The following is a 24248-nucleotide window of genomic DNA, read 5'->3' on the forward strand; positions in this document are numbered from 1 at the left end:
GAAGCCCCTCCATTCATGGTATGGGTTTTCCTAGGGCTCCATTGCCCTAGAGAAACTGCCTTGGGGTTTTCTGTTAGAGGCTTTCCTCACTGTGGCTGGAATCTAAAACCCAGAGCACAGTCTGAAGTCCTGAAGATGTCATTTCAGGGATGAGTAGAAGCCTTGAGGGTTGGCTCCAAGGAAGTTGCCCGTTGCTCCTTTGTAGTCTTTAGTTTTTTCTTGGCCTGTGGCACAGGACAGAGGAACTGCCTGTCGCCCTATGCAGGACTGGGGATCTCAGATGGTTTGATGTGTTGTGGTGACATGGGCTCCTCTTTGGCCCTCATGGCTGTTCAGTCCCCATATTGTTCTGTTCATTTCCATGGCCTCCCATCATTCCTCTGTGTGGGAATAAATTTAGGGTGCTACCTTAATTACCTTCTTCATCTTTTTCTCCAGTGCAGAGGACCCTGCAAGGGCAGGGTGGGAGGAGGATCTCTCTGCTGACTCTGAACACCCACTAGCTCTTCTGGAAGTCTTTAGAATGTTCTTAGGGAATCAAGAGGAGGAAAATGAATCAGGCAAGAAATACTGAAATGTGTCAGGGTTAAGTATGCAGTGTGGAGGACGTTTTAGTATTCTAAACTTTAAATTAATTTAAAGTCTAAAAGTCAAAAGATAATTTTCCTAACTCTTACCTTTTCATCTTTAGTGCCAGAAACTTCCTTTTTCTAACAGACTTTCTATGCCAGACTTTCAGTATATATATTGAGACAGACCTAGTAACTTTCACCAGAAAATACATGACTACATGACTATAGCCCAGAGTTGTCCCCTTATTGATCTTTGTATAAAGGAATGTGGGAGAGAGGTTTAAACATTAAACCAGTTAGACTTAAGTTTTAAACCAGTCTAGATTTAAGCTTTTCTTAATTTAAAAATATTTAAAATTTTTCATGTAGTGTGTGTGTGTGTGTGTGTGTGTGTGTAATGGGGGCATATGGGTGCTGCAGTGCCAGTATATACCACAGTATACAAGAGGGGTCCAGAGAACAACTTTGTAGCAGTTGGTTCTCTTTTCCTTCTGCATCCCTGGTATTGAACTGGGGTTGTTAGGCATGCAAGCAAGTACCTTTACCTGATGAGCCATCACACTGGCTCTAAAATAAGTTTTCAAATGTTGTTTGGAGAAATGGGGCCCTTACAGCAGATGGTGTCTGTCTTGAGCCTCATAGTGCCTTGTGCTGGAGACCATATTGTCCTGTGTCAAGCAGGGAATCAGTTGCCACCAGGCTTTGGTTTTTTCTTTTTTTTTCCTGGGACTCCCAGGAAGGCAATTACAGTAATTATTGGTGGAAGGTAAAGAGTGAGGTAGTCACAAATAAGAGTGGTTAATTGATGCAATAGAAACTTTCTGCATGAGATTGACTGCTTTGCTGTGTCTCTGTGACCCTTGACCTACACTTGACCCAGATTAACCCTCAGTACTGGACAGGGGACTGCACATGCTTGTCCCAGGCACTGCAGTGGCTGTGAACTCACATCTAGCTTCTGTTACACTTTCTCAACCCATTGCATGCAAGTCCCAGTGGCCAGGCAGGTGGCTAGGCGGAGACTGCACAGGAATGATGAGGTGCTGGGGTCACCCAGTCTGTCCCTTCCTCTGGCAGCACTGAATATGGCTTGTGCTACTTAGGTGATGGGGCCGTGGCCTTGTCCTACTCTGTCCCTGCTGTCCCTCTAGTGATGCTTCTTTGTTTAATGAGACCCAGTTGGTTTCCTTCAGCCAAGCAGTGCTTACTCATCCACATGGTCTCTATCTTCCTCTTTGCCTTTCAAGGGCATTGCATTCTCCTAGGGCGGATCCATTGATAGCTACTTCGGCATGGATGACAGGAAAAGCTTCCAAACAAAACCATCTAAAGATAGCACCTTCTAATAAGGAAAAAGCCCCAGTGTTAGAGTGCTGGGCTCATGGATGATCTATGAGCTGGAAGAGCCCGTGTGTTTATTGGGCTCACACCGAAGTCACTGCACAGCAGTTTTATGGATAAAGGGGGCAGAAAATTTTGGTTTCTTCTGTGATACTCCTGTAGGAGTGCACAAGGAGAGTTGTAACTCACATGAAACTCCATTGTTGCCATGGACATATAAGTGGCCTAGCCCACTCCAGAGGGCAGGGATCGAACTTTGGAGTCACAGTGGATGTGTGTTCATGACACACCCACTTATGGGCATGCCTTTCTGCACCTCCTGCATTTTAATGGGGATTTCTCACCAGGGAAGCAATTTTAATAGATATTTAACTTTATTCAAATAGTTCCTTTTTGAACTAAAATATTTATATATGTAGGGGATGTTTTCTTTCTCTAGAAGAAATGCTTTGAATAGCGATCATTTTGGTGTGCTGAGCTATCTGTCCATCTGGCTGTCTACCTGTGCATCTGCCTGTCTGACTATAAATGACAGAAATGGAGGTTGCAGGGCTAGATGAGGTAATGGAATTCTCCATGTTCTGGTTAGTGGTGGCTGGAATGGTGTCTCTGTGGCTCTGAAATAGTCTCACAAATGACAGTGGCTACTGTTTGCATTTGTGACCTGATTACATGAAGATGCTCCAGATCCGAGCAGGTCCACAGTGATGCCCAGCATAGGAGGCAAGCATTATGAATTTCAGAAGAGCTTGTGGGACAACCTTGCTCATTTATAAGACATAAACTACATTAGTTCCTGGTAGGCAGGATGGAGAAGTACTCACTTAACCCTTGATATCAAAGACATGCCACCCACATGAGTCAGATCCGGACCTGGAAGGTGGAGGGGCAAAACCGTGTGAAGCAGAGGGTTCATAGTAACTGTAGATCCTGAGTGCTGTGTGATTTGAATTTGCTTGGCCCAAGGATTGGCACTATTAAGAAGTGTGACCTTGTTGAAGGAATGTGGAGGTGGGCATTGAGACCCATCTCCTAGCTGCCTGCAGACAGTCTTCTCCTGTTTGCCTTTGGAACAAGAAGCAGAACTCTTGGCTCCTCTAGTGCCATGGCTTCCTGGATTCTGCCATGTTCCCATCTTGATGATATTGGACTGAACCTCTGAACCTGTAAACCAGCCCCAATTAAATGTTGTTTTTCATAAGCGTTGCCTTGGTCATGGTATCTGCTCACAGCAGTAAAACCCAAACTAAGATGTTAGGAAGTTATGGGTCTGCCTTCACAGATACCCCCTTCCTAATTAACATTTCCCCAGATCACTGAAAGGGCCTGATCTCAGTCATGTGCCCCTTGCAGCCTTACATGCCCTCTCCCACTCCCCATTCCCGTGTGGCCTCTTATCACATCTCTCTTTACTGTGTGCTACTCTTGCTCACGTCACAGGCCTTCACCAATGCTCTATCAGTACGTGGCTCACCAGCCCCCTGCTACAAGACCATTTCCCAGAAGCCATGTAACAACTGGTCATGGGAAGTTGACCTGTCTTCCTGTGTTGTGTCAACAGAACAACAGGCCTCATCTGTTATGCTCCCCACTGTGGCAGGAGCCAGGAAGATGGCTACTGTCCGTTATCAACCCAGGAAACCCCCCCTTCCCAGAGGGTGTTATCAGGCCCAAGGATGCCCAGTGCCCTTTATCAGCTGGAGCTTAGACCCTGAGGGCTAGATCCATTGTGAGGTTCTGCTGGTAGCTGGCACCTCTTGGTGGCTTGCCTCAGGTCTCAGTGTGCCAGTTTCCACTTTGAGAGGTTGAGGGAGGACAACGTGGTGACTTAGTTCCTGGCAGGTATGAACTTGTCTGTCTGTGATGCATGAGTGAACCTTCTCATACAGGTATCCACCAAGTCACTATCACCCTACTAGACCTCTCCAACCCGAGGCTCCCATAGTCTTTTGCTGAGTCTACATATATGTTCCCAGAGTGCCTTTGATTCTAGGACACTTCTAGTTCCTCAATGACCATGTCGTCTGGTGTTTGAAGTTGTCTGATATTTCTGGGGGAAATAGACTTGATTCACTCCTACTTGAAGGTAGTTTTTCTTCTTCAAGTCAGATGGTAAGGATGCTCTGTCACTACATGACTACATGCTGTGCCTCATTACATGATGGCAGGCCAGTGGATGAGAGAGTAGTAGTCCAGCCTGGGAGACCTGGGGTCCAGGCCTAGCTGCCATCACTGCTGTCATGAGTGGGGACGATAGTCTAGACTTGGGCAGTCACAGCCTGGTATTAATTCCAGGGTCAAGCTGTGCTCAGGAGCTGTTCTCATGGCTACACAATCTGCCAAGAAAGAAGACAATAGATGGTTTCTATTTATGTTGCTCTGCTCATTACCATGCAACACAGAGGCCAGAGTTGCTGAAGCAAAATCAACAAGTCCTGATTAATTTTCAGAGCTCAAGCATGGGATTGTTAGATTTCTACCCAGTGTCATTCGCTGACTGAGGGGCCTTAGTTGTAAATGGCATCAAAAGGCAGCAAGGCCAGCAGCAGGGAAGGTATCCGAGGGCCCAAATATTCAGAAAGCAAAATACTAGTGACAGAGAACCGGGGAGCCATGCGTGGTTGCACTGATCTAATCTGTCTGAAACATGGGGTGACAGGGCAAGGGGCCATGCCAGTGGCTTGGGAGCTCATTGGGGGAAGAAAGCACATGGCCACTTCTGAAAAGCTTCTGTTTCCTTTGTCTTTGTTTCTAACAAGCCCTGTTCTTCCCAGGTTGCCCACCTCTTGGTCTGGAAACATTAAAAATCACAGACTTCCAGCTACATGCCTCCACAACAAAGCGTTATGGTCTGGGAGCCCATCGTGGGAGACTCAACATCCAGGTACTAGTCTCTTAGATGCATTCTGGTCACACCACTGATTGCTCTAGGCCACAGACACAGGGAGGGTTCCCCTTGAGCCTGGATTGGCATTTGAAGGGTGTTAGCTAGTTCTCAAAGTGAGGGTGCATTGTGGAACAGGCCTGTGTGCAGAGGATGGGGCTTATTCAGATAGAAAGCAGGGCCAATGAGGTAAGGACTTCCCTTTGGGTGCCCTCTGTCTAGAAATGGCAAGAGCAGAATGAAGTGTACAAACAGGCATGGACATGGCTGAGATGTCCATCACTCAGCAGGGAGATGGGCTCATCATCCCTCTCCTCCTTAGCAATCACCAGGCCTACTCAAATCATCCAGACAGTTCCATAGCTCCTCACTGGCTCTCAGGGATGGGCAGGTCACATGTATCCTTCTCTCTAAGGTTCTATTGTAATCTTGGTCCTTGGTCCTTGGTGTACTCTCTCTCTCTCTCTCTCTCTCTCTCTCTCTCTCTCTCTCTCTCCCCCCCCCTCTGCTGAGCTTCCCCTGCACACCTCCACAAGCCATTCAATTCATGACAACAGGACTTTCCTTGCCTGAAGGGCAATAGTAATCCCACTGAGTCATGGGCTGGTCCTCACTCCTGTAGGACTCAGCTTCTGTGACAATGCACCACTGTTCTCCTACATTCAGGTGTATGTAATGTTACACTTGGTTCAATCCAGGTGTAGGCAGCACTGTATGTTTGGAGACTTGAGGAAAGCCAGGCATATGGCGGCCTCCACTGGCTCTTAGCTCCTTATTCTGTGAGGTCCCCTGCTGGGCTGGGCCCTTCTTCTGTGCAACCCTGAATACTCCTCTTCTGACTCCATTCCTTTCTTTTAGAGGACTCTTTAATTGCCAGGTCTTTTTTTAAAAGTGTCTTTAGAAGCTGCTAAGAAAGAAACATTTGGATAGGGCAGTGAAAAAGTTGGAGGTGGGGGATACACTATAATAAAACAAAGTCCTTTTGTATGTTTTAAGAAGGTAAAGGTTAACTCTTAGTAATTGACCAGGGGAGACCACTACCTGATCTCCAGAGTCCTAGGTCCCTGAGGATGAACTCCAGACCTCCGAGGGAGCATCTGTAACCCTTTCTTGGTGCAGTAATTGCTCTTCTTTTTGCTGGGAGTTTTTCTGCTCAGGGTTCAAGGGTAGACTCCATCATGGTGAGGAAATTATAGGAGCTTGAAGCAGCTGGTAACAACCTGTCCACCATCAGGAAGCAGCAAGCTGAATGCTGGGGCTCAGTTCTCTTCTGATTTTTATTCCATTGAGAACTCAGTCCTCAGACTAGTGCTGTCTGCATTTAGGGTGGGTCTTCCCATCCCAGTTCACCAATCCTTCACAGGCATGCCCTGTTTCTAGGAAATTATAGATTCTATCAAATTATCAATCAACTTAGCTGCCATATTTTGTTTCTTACAAACAAGCCCAGTTCTTGAGCATGAGTTCCACAGGAAGCGGATCTAGTCTTTGGCTTGTGAATGCTTCAGAGACCAGAAATGCTCAACAATACATGGGGAGCACAGAGGATGTCACCAGAGACTTGGTGAAGTGTGGCTGGAATGTGGCCCTGTCTTACCATCTCTGGGCCACGCATCAATCCCCTTCAGGGGACAGTCTTTACCTTTTGGTCTTTCTGTCTATTTTGTCTTTCATGCTTGAGAGGTGTAGCCCAGAGAACAGCCAAGATCCCTTCCATAAATGCCTTGGCAGAGGCCCACTCTACCAACTGTGGTGAGGACAGAGAAAGGAGGGATTTGGATCACATAAGTGCTGTTTGTCTCCATGGGGATTCTTTTTTTCTGAGGTGGTAAATTGTTTACCCTGGAGCCTTCTTCTGAGGAAATCTGTAGAACTAATATTACAGAGTAGCTGCTCTAACCCTTAAAGGCAAAGAAATTTATTTTGTCCCACTGTTTAGGACAAATAGTCATCATGATGTGAGGAAGGCGTTCAGCTAGAGTTATTAGGTAGGTCCATGGCAATGGGTTCTTGGGCATGCCTATTCATATCTTGGTGGATCCAGAAGTAAGAGCAGGACTGGAAACTAGGTTGCCCTAGAACCCTCAAAGCCTTCCATAATTCCCTTTCCAATTACACCAGCTGGAGATCAAGTATTCAAATACATGAACCTACAGGGGACAATTCATAGTCAGGCCATGATGCAATCACTTTTTGGGGTTGATCAGAGAAGGTACATCATGGCTCATGGCACATAAGCATATTTTATATATGTGTTGTGTGTATGTATATGTAAGTAGGGATACCTATGCACATGTGTGTGAAGGCCAGAAGTCAACACTGAGTATCTTCCCCAGTCACCCTGTATCTTACATATGTTTTCTGAGACAGGCTATTTCACTGAACTTAGAGCTCATGGATTGGATAGACTGGTTGGCCAGCAAACCCCAGAGATTTCCCCCGTTCCTACCTTCCCAGTACTTAATAAAATGTGGTAGTAGGGATCACTCAGGTCTTCATGCTTATGTGAGTTCTCTTCCCAATCCACCGTGTGTGGGCTTTGATAAGGCCTGCACAGGCAACTTGCTGGCTAGGTCAGGGCGATCCTTTCAGTTCCTACCTTCTGGAGCTAGCACCGCAGGCATCACGATTTGACAGATCCAGGTGCACAATTAAAGCCCATGCTCTAAGAATACATCACCCCCACACAACAATTAGAACCACGATTTAAAAATAACCACATCTTGTCTCACATATGAGTATTTTGTAGGCGTGTCAAGCTAATGGGATTTTAAGTGTGAGAACCACCAAAGTATCAGAATTAGAAGTTGTATTTCAGTCCATCTTCTTTTGCATCAGGATTTGAGCAAGTTTTGTCTAGTCCTTCCCTGGTCCAGGTCTTTGCAGGTACACCCAGGTCTACCATCTGGGCCACAGCATGCACAGCTTACAGACTGTGATACTCAAACTGGCTGTGGTCACAGTGTGGTGGTGACTACAGGGGATTAAAAATGAAGAATTACCTTTGGTGAGTCTCAGAGGCCTCATCCATACTCCTTAGAATCCATGTGCTCCCTTGTGGAGGTCTATCTGCTCTAGCCTAGTTCAGAAATAGCATGAGGAAAGGCCCTGTTCACTCACTGTACTCATGATATTCTGGTCCCGAGCAGAGGGAGAGCCACATTACCTCCTAGAGCTGTTAGCACCTCACTCGATGCTTTTTATGCATTATTTAATTTAACACGAACAGCACAGACAAGTGCCGTTATCAACTCTCTTGACTTATATAAAGCAAATGGGTAGAGCTTGGAGGGACACAGCTAAGATTTCCCAGAAGAGGCAGCTCATGAATCTAAGCTGCTTGAAACCTCAAATGGTTGCTCCTGATGATGCTATAAAGTTGTCTGAGCTTCTAGGGGTGGTCTACGTGTGACGTCTGCAGGGATGAGGCACCTAGTATCTCTCTTCCATCCCTTCTTTGTTCTGACACTCTTGCAGCCTAACATGTCCTTATTTCCAGAATGTTCCCTGGACAGATTTGCTGGCAGGCACAGGAGTGAGGTCACTATGGAGTAACAGCACTTGGTGCTGACATAGCTTTGCTTTCCATTTGCTTTTTGTTTTCCTTCTTTGACATCCATGGGGAATTGCATCAAGAGGCCAAAGGTCATGGGGGACCCAAGTTCTTCATAGATTTTTTTCTTTAATACCCTCCCACATCCTCCCAAATATGTTAGACCTGCTCTCCACTACTCTTAGTACTGAATTCGGTAAGTATGGCATTATGTTCAGGGAGTAATGACACCCACTCAGCATAGTCACAGAGTCTGCGTTTGAATGTCTCGGCTCTCTGGCTCTTGCCATGCACAGATGGGGAACAATGAGTCTGAGGACTGATTAGGTACTGATGGTTTGATGGACCATGTAACTGCTCCTGATGGGAGTATCCTCTGCAGGGGGATGCAGAGTCTGTGGCAGTACAGTCCCTTGCTTCCTCTTCCTTTAGCTGAGGGTGGGCACATCTTCATTTCTTGCTCACTTCCTTTATGACTATTCTCCTTGCCTCCAGAAATCAGCAGCACCCAGACCTTCCATTGCATATCATAGGATCAAAGATCAAAAGATCAAACCTACTATTGTACTGCGTGTGTGTGTGTGTGTGTGTGTATGTGTGTGTGACTTGCACAAATGCACTCGAGTGCACACATACTGTACGAATGTGGAAGCCATAGGTTAACCTTGAGTGGTATTCTTCAGGTGCTATCTATCTTTTGGAGACAAGGTCTCTCACTGGCCTAGAACTCAGTGATTTGGCCAGGTTGACTAGTCAGTTACCTCCCAGAGATCCCACTAGTTTCCTCTATCCCAGTGCTAGGATTACAAGCTTTAGAGTGTACCCAGCTTTTCTATGAGTTTGGGGGGTCAAACTTAAATCTTCATGTGTGCACAATGAGCCCTTCACTGGCTGAGCTGTCTCTCTAGCCCTATGTCAGGTATCTACAGTGAGTCGCATGTCTGTGCTATTATTTTTTATTGTTTTCAGTCTTGTGATTACAGACATCAGTGCCAATACAGTTTTTACTTCGGAGAGAGAGAGAGAGAGAGAGAGAGAGAGAGTGTCTGGGCCAAATGTGAGTGATAATGGCTATGGAACAGTGATTCAGGTCCCTCCCAATGTTACATCCCAATATGACAAGTTTCATGAGGTTGTTATAGTAACAGAATGAATGGAAGGACTTTTTCAATACACCACTGGGAACTTTAGATAGGTAGGCGACAGCAAAGCTGGAAAAGCTCTGCTGCAGGCCTCAGATACTATCTGACAGCATCCTTAGCCTTTGGCTTGGCAGACTCTAGAGGTCTATTGGTACATTCCAAAGGGATTTACATCATAGTCACAAGGATGCTAGGTCAAACACCGAGGTGGGCAGTGAGTTGCTGTTAAGGGCACTTAACAGATATTAAGATAGCCCAAGACAGTTTGACCTGGAACATTCCAGCTCTTCACAACCACCGGAAATATGAATCAGTTAATCAGTCCTGAAGAGTCTTTAACATAGCTATGGCTTTCATTCTGGAAACTTCTGTTCACAGGCTCTTGGAATAGCGTCTTTGGAATGGGATTTCCCCCAGGAACTTGGGTTTTGCCCCACAAGAGTTTGCAAACAGTGAGCTTTCACTGACATACCCCTGTTGCAGTGTGTCAGCAGGGATGACCCTAAGACTCCATTTTTTTTTTTTTTGGCAACATTTCCTGTGAATTTAATAGTATAAGTTTAATGAAGAAACAGGGCTTGTCTTGAATCAGTACATAGGGACCAGATTTTCTAAAGATGTGAAAAAGAGAAGCAGTTATCAGTCTGGGGAAGTGTGGCCTCTCATAGTATCCCAGTGATTGTCCCTCCAGGGCACCCAGAACTTGCCACTGACTTCCCAGAAGGCAGTGGTCCCCTTTGCTCCAGAGGAGGCCCAGATTGCCTGGAAATGAGCAGTATAGTCTCAACGAGCTCCTGTGAACCAGTCTCTAAAATCTGCTGTCATCTTTTGCCTGTGGTTAGTCTTTGGAGTAACCTCATGTTGCAAAGATGTAAACACTGTGTACCCCCTCTTCTTGAGGTCTCAGTAACAAACCAAAGTATGAAATTTGCCCTGGGGAACCAATGATTTTATTGGGCTTACTTACATAATATGGCGTCAGAGTTTGTTTTTATCAACTTGGCACAAACCTAGACATACCTGAGAATTGAGGACTTGCTTCTATCACATTTGCCTGTGGGCAGGTTTTGATTGATGTGTAAGTGTCTAGCTCACCGTGCTCAGTGCCATCCCTAAGCACATGGGCCTGGCTGTATGAGAAAGGCTGCTGAGAGAGCCAGGGGAAGCAATCCAGTAAGTAGTGACCCTCTGCTGGCTTCTGCTTCAAGCTCCTGCCTTGGGTACCTGCCTTAGCAAAAATGTATTGTAGTGTTTATCACAGCCTCAGAAAGCAAACTAGGACAATAGGTGAGAGGATCCTTTCAGGAGTGTGGGGGACCCCAAAGAAACTGCACTACAAAAAGCCTTTCCCCAAGCAGGGATTAAGGCTTCCTTACAGGCACAGGGGTGGATACTCCTCCATTAACCTTTCCTGGCCTTTATAATTGTAATGCCACTAAGGTCACAAGCAATCAGGTTAGAAATGCATACAACTGGCTGTGGGAGTGGCTGGCATTCTTTGCTCTTCCTTGTACATCTCCCACGCTCCAACCGTCCCTTATTCTCCTAGAGAATGCCAACAGTGCACTGGCTTCATTGAGATTGTCTCTTGCAAGCAAGCACAGCTACCTTGATAAAGATGTTGGCTGTTTTGCTAGGAGACACACACTGTGCCACACCGGGTGCTCAGGTGAGGCATCTAACAATGGCTCACCACCTGGCTCATCCCCACAGCATCCTTTGAAGTCTCTTAAGAGCTTTACTGGGGCTGGTAAACTATGGTACCCCAGCCTAAGTGACTGGTCCCACTGTTGAAGCATCAGGTGTTTCTAGAGCAGGAAAGGCCCAAGCAGGTTAACACAATTGTCATTTTCAAGTGCTGAATTTATGTCTCACCCTGTAGATGTTAAGGAGGACTGTCTTACCCATAGCCTGGAGGCTACAGGTAGCCCAGGAGAGCTCTGAATAGGGGCCAACACAAAATCATCAACTTACTTAAAACACAAGATTTTCTTTTTTGAAATTTTGTTTGTAACTCAAACATAGCTCTTGGGTGTGACCTTCAGAGATGACACTATCATTGCTGTGTTTTATAAAAAGGAAGAGGGAAGGGGTATGTTTGGTGGAAGTGTGGTATGGTGATGGGGAAGGAATGCATCTGCGTGCCCATGCTGAGGCATCCCTTCCCCCTGAGGTACCAGCCACACAATGGATGGTATAGTATAGAATAGAGTTTATTCAGAGCATGGGGAGGGGAGTTGAGGGGATAGTAGAGACAGAGAAAGGCAGAGAGAGAGAGAGAAAGAGGAAAGAAAGAGAGAGACAGAGAGAGAAAGAGAGAAAGAGAAAGAGAGAGAGAAGGAGGAGGAAGAGGAGGAGGAAGAGGAGAAGGAGAAGGAGGCAGCTATGAGTATGGGGAGAGAGAAGGGGGAGGGGAATGGGGAGGCAGGAGCAAGAGAGCAAAGAGGGGGCAAGCAGCCCCTTTTATACTGAATAAGGCACAGGTAACAGTGGAGCCTAGATGAATGCCGGCAATCATTCATCAGTGTCTTGTATGTGGGTTGGACACCTCTGGGTTTAATATGTGGCTCAAGACAATACTTCATTGTCCAATATGTCCCAGAGAAGCCAAAAGTTAGAGGTCTCTGCTCTTTTTTTCCCCATTTATTTTTATGTATATGAGTACACTGTAGTTATCTACAGACACACCAGAAGAGGGTATCAGATCCTATTACAGACAGCTGTGAGCCACCATGTGGTTGCTGGGAATTGAACTCAGGACCTCTGGAAGAGCAGTCCATGCTCTTGACAGCTGAGCCTTCTCTCCAGCCCCAGGAGGTCCCTGCTTTAAAGTTATAGTTATCAAGTGCTGATATATGCATGTGAACAGAGGAAGGGAACATCTGAAAGCATGTGGCTGGGACTCTGGATGTCACCACAGCTCCTGCATTGGTAGGAAAGCTGGCCTCAGATCAGAGCTGGCATGAAAGGGTCAATGTTTTGAGGTCACAAGAAAAGCATGGCACACCATAGTTACCAACTCTCTACATTGTGATGGCTTAGTCACAGCGTTAGGCATATGGTGGTCTCTGTCTTGTCTGACCCACATTGACCCCCAAGTGACCATTTACCTCCATTTCCTGTAACAGAGTGTCTGTAGATGTTAAGCCTCAGCATCAGTGCTATAACACTGCTTTCAAGGTGCTCACAGAGCATCTTCAAGAAGATATTAGGGTCCCGTTGTGGGATCTGATCTTTTTTACTTGAAGCGATATGTGGGCTAAGGTACAGAGTTCTATGTTCCCTTGGGTCAAGAAGTCAGGTGTACATTACTGAACTGTGATTTTTTTTTCAGTATTACGTTCATTTATTTATGTATCTGTGAGGCCAGGGACAACCTGCAGAGTTACTACTTTTCTTCCACCATGTAGGTCCTGGGGATTGAACTTGGGTCATCGGACTTGGCACTAAGCACCTTTACCTGCTGAACCATCTTGCCAGCCCCCGAATGAGTTCTATCCTTGTGTAATAATCACATGACTGGACTCATCCCTCATACTGAGGCTCTACAGCTCCATAAGATTTGGTGTCAATACACCCAGAGCCTCACCTCTCCTAGCTAGGAGACCACATTTTTCATGGAAGGAAGAGCCTGGAGCTCTATTTCTCTGCAGTTTTCCTACTGTACATCCCATGGCTGCCCATGGCTGGACCTTTGATCCTGAAGCTGGCCTGATCCTTTAGCCCTGACTCAGTTTCATGGTGCTTAGTCTCTGTTGGTTTCTAGTAACAGACTGGCCATATGAAACTAACTGCAACTTCACAAGGCCTTTCTGGGGACTGCTGTGTTCTGAGGGCTGCAGAGGCAAAAACAATCCCAGGGAGGTTCACTTCTGAGTCAAGGCATGCCATCCGTCTGTTCCCATAAAGGAATTTTGTTGTGTATCTGGCTTCAAGCAGCAGTCTGGGACAGAGTGCTAGGTGCCAAAACACTGGAATTTGGGGAATTTGGATTTTTATGGTAATAACAGAACTGAATATCTTCAATGATGAATCCCTTGGCAAATTCAAATGAGTATTTATTACAATGACGGCCACACACTTCTTATTTTCTTCCAAAGAAATGTCTGTGGTGGTTTGGCACTATAGTACACACCTGGGATCCCAGATCTGGGAGGTGAAGGCAGAGGATCAGGGGTTCAAGACCATCTTTGACTACACAGTGGGTTGGAGGCCAGTCTTCACTATATGGAAAGGGGAGGAAGAAAATAAATCAGACGGAGCAGAACAAGAGGTCAGAGACGGGATGAGTGCTGAAAAGTACTTGCTGTTCTGGCAGAGGACCTGGGTTTGGTTCCCAGCACCCGTGTCAGGTAGCTCACAGCCACTTGTAACTCTAGTTCCAGGAGATTTGATGCCCTCTCTGGCCTCTGAGGACATCACATATACATAATGCACACATATGCACCCAGACACACACACATACACACACACACACACACACACACACACACAATCTTCAAACATAAGTAGTAGCAGAAGCAACTTCCATTGTGAATTTAGGGACTACTAGAGGCTGACCTGGGCCATACAAGACCCTGTCTGAAGAAGAGGAGGATGAAAAGGAAGAAGAGGAGGAGGAGGAAAAAGAAGAGAGGAGGTGGAAGAGGAGAAAGAGGAAGAGGGAGCTAGCTTCCATTGTGAACACATTCTACAGGAGAGTAGGGTGACTAAGGTTAGCAGCAATTAATGGAATATTTTAAAATAGCTTGTATAAAGGGTTTTAAAATGTGTCTGATTAAAGCACATTTCCTGTGAGGTTTCCGACATGCCATTTGCTCAGATCCGATCTTCACACATTATATATTTGCACTGAGCTGTCATGCTCTATCTACCCCCATAGACACACACCGTTTACTGTGTCAGTTAAAAGGGAAAGCCAAGGTAAAAGCAGATGCTAAGAAGAATGTAATGGATGAAGTCAGACCGCGACAGAACAAGAGAAGACACAGAGAGAAATAGAAATAATGATTACGTCACTGCCCAGAGTAGGGAGATGATAGGGACTTTCTAAATAGCATAGAGAATTAAGTAAGTTACAGGAGCTTAACTGCAAAAGAGGTGGATCTATAAAATGTATAGGAAAGATGAACTTCAACCAAGGAAATGGGTCGATAGGTGAAGGAAAAGCAAAATCCAAAAATAAAATGAATGTCTAAGCCATGGTGATGACTCATTGAAAGAATGCTTGTCAACAGGCTAGATGGGCCAAGTTTTCCTGTTGGCAGGACAGTAAAGGTATATCCAGGAAGTAAATTGAGTCACAGGTTGTAGCTGGTTCAGCCATAAAATGGAATGAATTTGGTTTATTCCCCTAGTACCTTCTCTTCTATGATGGACAGTCTACAGATTATTTAACATGGACTGTCTAGCCGCCCAACAGTCCTCTCCTAGGGTCTCTACTTCAATCCTGTTTTACAGACAGACTAAATATGCTGGAGGGAATGAAGATAAGCCTAGAGACCCCTTGTACCCTTGGGATGTCAAGACCATTGAGACAATGGACCAAAAGAAACTGGTCATTTTCCAGGAGAGTTGACCTGGGAGAATGAAAAGGCTGAAGCCTGGTGCCTGTCAGAGGAGGAATTTGTCTCCCTGGAAGAGGTTTCACAAAGCTATTACAGCTTGTCAGAATATCTTGAGGCAAAGGCTAGAGCCTAGACAACCATGGGTTAATGATGTTTAAGACCACATCTTGACCAACACTGCTTAGTTATACATTGCTCTTGCCCCATGTTTAAACCTGAAACATCATATCAGGACCCCAAAGATAGACATGGGGTGGTCACTGAAAGTCATGGTTAGCCCTATTTGTCAACTAGACACAAACTAGAATCACCTGGAAGAGACTCTAAATGAGGGATAGTAATACTGTATCTGTGGGTGTTTGGTTTAATTAAGTTAATTAATACAAAAAGACCCAGCCCACTGTGGGTGGCACCATTCCCTAGGTAGGGATTCCTGAACTTTATGAGTGGAGAAATTGAACTGAGCACAGCAGTCAAGCCAGCGAGCATGTATACTTTTGTCTTGGTCTGCTCTGGACTGTGGAAGTGATGTGACAAACTGTTTAAAGTTTCTGCCTTGACTTCCCTACAATGATGGACTGTAACTTGGAACTGTAAGCTGAAACCTGCCCCCTACCCCCGCTCTTTTATGTTTCTTTTCATTAGGATATTTTATCACAGTAACAGAAATGAAACTAGGACAGTAGACCTCTTTATTGTCCCCCTTCCCAGTGTGGCCACATTGAACGACATTCCTTTCTCTGCTTTTCTATGTGTTTTGTCCTCCTTAGTCTGGGTATTGGGGGTGGCTGGATGAGCCTATGTTGGTAGGGTTGCCTCGACCCAGCCTCTGATACTGATAATCTAGTACGACTGCTCTACTTGGAGATGGAGCAGACAATGTATCAGAGCAAGGGCTTGGGCCGTGTGGACCCTGGAGGCTGTTCACACAGTGCTGCCTCAGTGGGGCACAAGGAGCCCACTCACATTCGTGATTGACTGCTCCTTTTGAGAATTAAACTCATTTAATGCATTTGCAACTATAATGACCAAAGCAGTTCTGTAATTTTAGTTGAATTGAATTAGAAAATGAACGTTCTTTCATTTTTTCCCCCAATGGACATCTTTCTTCATTTTTAAAAACAATTCATGCTTATTTAATCGGGTTTCTCCTGCCATGTTTTCGGTTTCGGTCCCTGGGTATTCACACTGGCTTCTTTGATTGCTTTCAAAAGTGGCTTCAAAGTCACTGAGCACTTCTTTCTAGCTGACGTCAGAGACCAGAGTTTGGACTGCACGGGGTGTTTTGCTTAAAGACATCTGAAAATATATTGGTTTATTTTTTAAGGATTTATTTTTTTTATATCTGTCTTACTGTGTATTCCACATGTGTGAAGGCGACCTCAGGGGCTGGAGAGGGGGATTGGATTCCCCAGAAGGTGGAGTTATAGGCGGTGGCAAGTCTACAACAAGATGGGTGCTGGGAACTGAGTCTATGCAAGAGCAACAAGTGCTCTTAACTGACACCATCTCTCCAGCCCCAGACACCTTATGCCACTTTATGGCTTTAGATTGGCTACTTAGCTGCACTAATCAGAGGGCTCACTAACGCTTGGGGATTATCCCCCACCTACCACCAAAGACAGTATCTTGTTGGGAACCTGTTAAGTCACCATTTCTTTTCATTTTTTTCCCCTCTCAAAACTACTTTAAAATGTTAACTATCTTTTCTCTCTGTTTTGTGTATAAATAGCTCTGGGCTGTGTCTGCTGAATAGCAGCTGTAAGTCTATTATCTTAGAATTGCTAAATGGTTACAGTCATTCGGCTATGACTTTTTAATTTGCTTCCAGATGTTTCTGCACAGAGGTGGCTGAGGGTAGTGGGAGATGCAGCTCAGTGGTTTCACGCTGCAGAGTGAGTCCCTTTCCGTAAACGCCAAGAGCAAAGCACTTCGCATAATGCCCGGCCTGCAGGAGCTGTTCTGTAGAGTGGAAGGCAATGTAGGAGCTGCTCTCTCTTTTCCCACTCAACTTCTGTGTGTCTTTCGTTTGCTTTTATAAAACCAACGTGCATTTTAAAACATCTTTTCCAGAAGCAAGATCCAGAAGTCAATGCTGAGAGGGTGACTGTGGTAATAGAGAAGCTGGCTTCTGTCAGCATAGTCCACACTTCACCCTCCTCAGACTGCATGGCACAGGGGATGAGCAGTGATTTTCAAGTGGTTGTAATTGTTTCTTGGGGGAATTTAAGTACTAATAAGTAATGTGTACATATTGATAAGTATTAGTTTAAAAACTTTTGGCTGTGCTTTTGGGTTCTGGCTATGGGAGATCCTACCTTACTGTTTATAAGTATGGTCAATACACAATCACTCCCTCTTCATACATTCAATAAAAATGGTATCACGTTATCATCATTATTATCATTATGTATATTGTGTGTGTGTGTGCACATGTGGATGTGTGCACTCACGGGCACGCCTGCACTCCCATGTGAAGGTCAGAGGACAACTTTTGGGAGTTGGTTCTCTCCTTTCACCCTGGGGTTGCAGGTCTGAAACTCAGAACATCAGACAAGTATGCTTGCCTTTGGAGCCATCTTGCTGGCCCCAATCTGTCAATTTTTTAGTTTCCCTTTTAACAGCTGCTTAAATATTACTTTCTACCGAGCCAATAAATAGAATAATTCTGGGCCATGACAGTTCATTTTATCTATTTCACCTTTGTTTTCCTAGAATTGCTTACATTACTGAAACGATCCCCCTTCCGTCTTGTACCAGGGCCGAGTCTGGAATGGCTTCCGCATACTTTCTGTGGAGTTGAGGTCATGAGTGACTTTTAGCTAGCTCTTGCTTTCTGTGTTTCTGTGGACGACTTTTCAGGAGCCCTGGATGGTTCACTGACTCGTCTGTGCAGCTACTGTTGTGAGGCTTCATCAGTCTGAGAATTCTCTTCTAGGCTGGAAACCCTGAAGAGCCCGGACTTCTGTCTGTGTACTGGAATGGAAGGCTCTCCTTTAGAGCCCCGTCACGGTGCCTAGAGCAAGGGGCCAATAACACTCCTAATACAGCTCTCTCATGGGCAGTTGGTTTCAGCTCCTTTCTCCCAGACCTGTGATAGCATTCTAATTATTGTCTAACTATATCCTCTAGTAATTTAATGGAAATGGTACATGAGTAATAAAGTTTGGGGGGAGATGATGTGCGGGATCAGAGGTCCCTGCACATCAGAATAACAAACACTGGAGGCCCAGGGTAACAAGCATGAGTCAGTTTATTTTACAGTTGAGTCCCAACCAAGGTAGAGGCGGGTGCTCTGACTGAGTGCAGAGAACACTTTTTTTGTAATCCTGAATATGGGTCTCCTTTTCCTCATTGGCTGAGTCATAGGGGATGGGGGAGGTTACAACATTAATATCACCTGCTGTGTTGGTCTAGTTCTCAACAGAGATCATACCTGGGTTTATCTACTTCACATCCTGTCTATTTTAAAGCCTTTAGGTTTATGACCTTGTCCATCTGCGGGCTGTTAGGTGTGCGGTTAGACCTAACATTAGGGAAGCCGGCTATATTAATAATATTTTACACCAAATTCCTAGTTTGAGTGGGGGCAGGTAGACTAACAGGTGTTAGTAGGATCCCGAACTTTCTGCCCATTTGTAATTGAACCAAAGCTTAAGACGATTTTGCTTTGAAAAAAATGGGTAATAATATTTTTTATTTCTTACGCAGATGAATCTAAAAGTGTTTTTAATATCCCATCAAAATGGATAGGCTGTTAGGCAGAGCCTAGAGTTCTAGGATGAGAACTCTTTAGAGGACCTGGAATCAGATAGCTGGTCCAGGCTGAGAAGAATGGAGCTGACAGTCTCACTCCACTGTGTGCTGACTTTCCCTGAAACCTGTCACACTCTTCCTCCTAACCTTGGGGATCCACATATCCGCTCCATTTTGGTAAATGCTGCTGTTGAGAATTCTGACAGCATCTTTGTTCTGCATTCTTTGCTTTTGTTTGTGTGTGCATGACTGTGTGTACATGCCTGTGTGTGTGTGCCTGTGTGTGCATGCATATGTGTCTGTGTGCTTATGTGTGCATGCATATGCGTATATGTCTGTGTGTGCATGCATATGTGTATATGTCTGTGTGCTTATGTGTGCATGCATATGTGTATATGTCTGTGTGTGCAGCCTGTGTGTGCATGCGTCTGTGTGCTTATGTGTGCATGCATATGTGTATATGTCTGTGTGTGCATGCCTGTGTGTGCATGCGTCTGTGTGCTTATGTGTGCATGCATATGTGTATATGTCTGTGTGTGCATGCATATGTGTATATGTCTGTGTGTGCATGCCTGTGGAGGATAGAGGTTAACATCTGATGTCTTCCTCAGCCTCTCTCCACCTTATTTTCTGAGACAAGGTCTCTCTCTCCCTGAACCTGGAGCTTGCTAATTCCACCACACTGGCTGGCCCAAGAGTCCCAGGGATCCACCTGTCCCACCTGCCCAGAGCCATGTCTAGCTTTTTATGTAGAGTTCTGTGACTCGAAGTCAGGTCCCAGCACTTGCCTGACAAGTACTTTATTCACCCATTGCAGCCATTCTTCTCTTTGCCTTTTTTTTACATTTGTTTCCTGTTCTTGCTTTGTGCAAGCGAGGGCTCCTTCTAGAGACATCCATGACAGTTTCCTAGAGCACCTTTCTGCTCTCTGTTGCATTTGTGTTGGTGTTTGGTAGGTCCGACGTCCAGCTGCATGGTGTTCTCGTGCCTGGTAAAGACTGAGAAGAATGAGCTGATCGACAGCACTTCTCTGTGTGTTACAGTCCCTGAAACCTGTCACATGTCCCCTCCCGGCCCTGGGGTCCGCATATCTAGGCTTCATGGCTGTTTTTCATGTAAACCTGTGGACTAAGTTACTCCTCATGCCCACTGGGAAGTGGTTCACTTCAGCCTTGCCCGCCTCCCCTTCAAGACTCCTGCACTCCTCTGAGCTTGTCTGGGATTCGGTTCTGCTAGTGAGTTGTACTTCTGTCTCCTGCCACAAAGCACCCCTGTCCCCAGCTCTGTCTTGGTATGTTGGGATCTAGGGAACACAATGTCTTTGAATTTTACCAGGTTGAAGCTCTATTTTGTATGTTGTTTTGCTCAGAAGGTTTTTGAGGGGAGGAGAAAAACAAAGCAAAAACGTTTTTGCCCAGCACCTTGAGGGAGATTCTGCATCTGACATCTTAAGTGGACCCTGTCATTGGTGTCTTTATTACGGACCTCCAGCCACATTTAACCTTCACAAAATCGGGTCTGTTAGGAGCCTTGCAAATGTCTCGTATAACTCGATTGCCTTGAGAAAATTGCATTACGTCTCAACCCATTTGCTGCCATAGTAGAGAGAATCCACCATGTTAATGGGGTTTCCCAGATTCGCTTATCCTTGAAGATATCCAATCTTTTATTCCATCAACTTCTTACTGAGACATTTTCGAAATATATTCCTAACTTCTTTATTTTTGGTTTTCTCTTTAAAATGATATTTATTAGTTAATGCACGGGAGGCAAGCACAGTGTCAGAGGACAACTTTCAGAAGTCAGTTTTTTCCCCTCTACACTGTTGGCCCTGGGGATGGCCTTGGGTCCTCAGGCTTAGTGGCAGTGCCTTTAACCCCCTCAGCCTCGTGTCAGCTCTCCTTAGCATCTTAAACACAGGGCTGAATGTTCATATTTTCTGCTTTCCCAGAGGCATTTCTCTAATACTGTTTATTGCCCTGCGGAACAATTTGGTGACCTCTCTGGACGCTTGCTTTTTAAGTCCCTAATTGATTTTTCAGAGATGGCTATAATTGCCTGGTGAGTCATCTCCCCCAGCAGAATAATACTGTTCTATTTAATTGACTGGTTGCTGTGCCTACAGTGAGCTGAGACTGGCAGCAGAAGCAGCAGCCCTAGACTGGTAAAGCCAGGAACCTGAAATGTTGTTCCAAGCCCTGGTCACCTGATGCTGGCAAGAAGCAGGCAGACAGCACTGGCTTCTAGGATTCTGCAGTGTGAATATCAATGTTGCCACGTCACTCGGGGCTCCTTGGCCTCCTCTTACACCATAATCCCAGGCCTGTGGCTTCACTTGACTCGGGCAACTCTTGGCGCAGCAGTTGTTCTGTGCATTGTAGGTGTTGAGTGACGTCCTTTCCCCTAGATGTAACAGTTCTCAGGGACACCAGACATTGCCTTGTTACCCTCGTCAGGGTAGTGTGAACTCCTGTTTAGAAACTTAGATCACAAATCTCCTTTCTTCTGAGTTCACAGCCATTTCCTGGATGGTTTAAGTTGGATAAAGAAGCAATATCAGGGGACTGGAAGAGGGACATAATTTCCTGGGTCCTGTAAAACTTGAAGTAATTCATAAAGTGCCCACATTGGCACCTGTTGCCAGTGCTAGCCAAAACCTTCCTGCTTTGAATATTCTGACAGCTAACATTTCTGGAGCACTGTTGTGTTTTGATGAACATGTATTTGTGTGTGTGTGTGTGTGTGTGTGTGTGTGTATACGTTCACATGTGTATGTTTGCATGTGTGTGTATATGTGTGTGCACACATGTGCATGTATGTATGTGTGCGTGTCTGTACATGCATGCGTTTTCGTACGTGTTTGCTTATATGTATGCATGTGTGTGCATGTGTATGCATGTGTAGAGGCTGGTGGTTAAGTAGGTGTGTTTCTTCTTCTATCCTTCTCCACTTTATATTTTAGGACAGGGTCTCCCATTGAACCCAGCACTGGCTAAGTGAGGTGCCTGTCGTTGTCCAGGATTCTGCCTGACTCTATCTCTACCTTAAGTGCTAGAATAACAGACAAACCCACATGACCAGCTTCTAAGTGGCCACTGGAGATGGAGCTCAGAGGTCCTTATGCTTCACTGATGGAGTCATCTCCTCGCCCTAGTGAGCACTCATTATTTGAACCCACATTTGGTAATAGACCCTGAGGGAGAAAGGATCGTCACCTCCACACTGACAGATATCTGAAAACCAAGGCCCGGAGCATCTATCCCAACCCTGGGATGTCAGCTGGGACTTGTGGCCTGTGGTGCATCCTTGGAGTTCACTCTACCAGCATCTGCATGGTGTCTGTCGCCAAGGTGCCATGTGTAGACTTCATCCTTCAGCCTGCACTAGTACTTGGGGATGAGGTACACACACCTTTCACCTTTTCTACTTTCTGTATAGTGCAGGTTCAGTGAAGGTTTGAGGGGGGTTAGATGAATGGAGCTCTGAGCAGCCGTCTCGAGTGCTTTTACGAGAACAGGGGAACCACAACAAAAAACTTAAGTGCATGTTCTGGTTTCTTGAGAGGGCACAAGTTGTGACATTGTAGGTCATTAATGTGCTGCAAATCTGTCATTAGGAGGATAATTGCCTTCTACTGTGCAGAGGAAGTGGCTGTGTAATTATAGCCTGAAGGCTGGCATTTCCTCCCTGCTGTCTGTCAAGACAAGACACTGAGATGCTCTGCAGCAGGCACCAGGTTTCTTAAGGATTAACCTACATCAGTACCTGGAGCCACTGGAAACACAGTGAAGTGCAAACTTTTCCTGGTGATTTTAGGGGACAGATCCTACACAGCAACCACCATCACTGATTTTTATGATATATCATCTATGTATCACTGAACCTAGGTAGATTAAAGCTTGCTTTCTGAGGAGTATTGACTTAGAGTTTCTGAAATTGACCGTCACTTGTGATGGCAGTGCCTGCTGAAGACTGGGTTGTCCGTATTCTACCATTTGTCTCAAAGGTCATTGAGGGTGGTGTCAGGAATCACTAGGGATGTACGGACCAAGTTTGGTCCCGACAGGAGGCTGCTCTACTGCCTGGTTCTTGTCAGCTTGTCACAAACCTAGACATACATTGGAAGAGGAAATTTGACAGAGAATATTCCTCCAGAAGATTAGCCTGTAGGTAAGAGGGTAGAGCATTTTCTTGATAAATGGCTGCTGTAGAAGGGCCCAGGCTACTGAGGATGATGCCAGCTACAGGCGGGTGGGCCTGAGTTGTATAAGAGATTGGGCTGAGCAAGCTACGATGAGCAAACCAGTAAGCAGCACTCCTGCATGGTCTCTGCTTCAGTTCCTACTTCCAGGTTCCTGCCTTGACTTCTTGCCTTGACTTCCTTCAGTGATGGAGTGTAACCTGAGAGTTGTAAGCTGAAGTAAACCCCTTTCTTCCCGAGATGCGTTTTGGTTATTGTGCTTTATCACAGCAATAGAAACCCTAACTATGACCACTGTGTTAGCTCGTGTGCTAATAAGGGTAGGATTCTGGGACTGACAGCCCAGTTCTATACATAGCTACACCCTGAACTTCACATTCTGTTGCTTATTAAAAGCCAGGCTGTCCCTAAAACTCACTAAAAAGTAGTCAAAGATGAAAAGGATCGAAGACATAGAGATGATGGGCTGACCTATTATTATTCTTAAAAGATTCATTTTACTTTTATTTATGTGTATGTGTGTAGAGGGAGTGTGCACAGGGGTGTAGGTACCTGTGGAATCCAGAAGAGGGCATCCAATCTTTTGAGCTGGAGTTACAGGAAGTTGTGGGCTGCCCAGTAAGGGTTGAGGGAACCCAGTTCTGGGCCTCTGCAAGAGTAGCCAGTGCTTTTAACGGCTGAGCTGTCTCTTCAGCCTGAAGTGATCTGACATTCTAAGAAGCGTACTTTCTGTTATCTGACTATAACTGTATAAAGGAGTCACTTAAAAATGAAACAGAATCCATGCAGACTGAGCCTTAGGAAACTGGAAGGCTTCACTTGATTCAAACGTCTCTAATTAAACATTCTTAAAATGATGTCAAGGAATTATCTCTTTAAATAGGGAGACTGCGGGGATGATTTCAGAGCAGCAATTTGACCTACCTTGGAAATGCAAATACATAATGTTTTATCCATACTGGTGAGCAAAAATGAACACATCAAATAAGTTATTGATGGACAGATACTCACTAGTAAGTACTTACGTTTTGGGGAGTCTCTATATGGTCTCAGGGACTCAGTTGAACTGTCCTTAAATGCTCCCAAGGCAGTTTACTCAGACTCCCTGAATAGCACCGGCCTCCTTGTTCTTGTTGCTGTGGATCTCTTGCTGCCTGGGTGGTGAGGTTCCCCAGCACCTGGTGTGGGGGCGGCTGGATGAGCTGCTTTTCTCATTTCTGGAACAAAATACC

At 45.5% G+C, this 24248-nt stretch overlaps 1 protein-coding gene across 1 annotated transcript in view; it reads left to right on the forward strand.

Moving 5' to 3' along the window:
• The window catches only part of Cpxm2 (carboxypeptidase X, M14 family member 2), a 110570-nt gene that overhangs the window by 22710 nt on the left and 63612 nt on the right, over positions 1-24248 (forward strand). The window contains exon 3 of the mRNA XM_032892424.1: positions 4688-4797. Within this exon, the coding sequence (XP_032748315.1) occupies positions 4688-4797 (110 nt within the window). The remainder of the gene's footprint in view (positions 1-4687; positions 4798-24248) is intronic.

Source organism: Rattus rattus, chromosome 2 (assembly GCF_011064425.1).
Source record: "Rattus rattus isolate New Zealand chromosome 2, Rrattus_CSIRO_v1, whole genome shotgun sequence".
Lineage (NCBI taxonomy): Eukaryota > Metazoa > Chordata > Mammalia > Rodentia > Muridae > Rattus > Rattus rattus.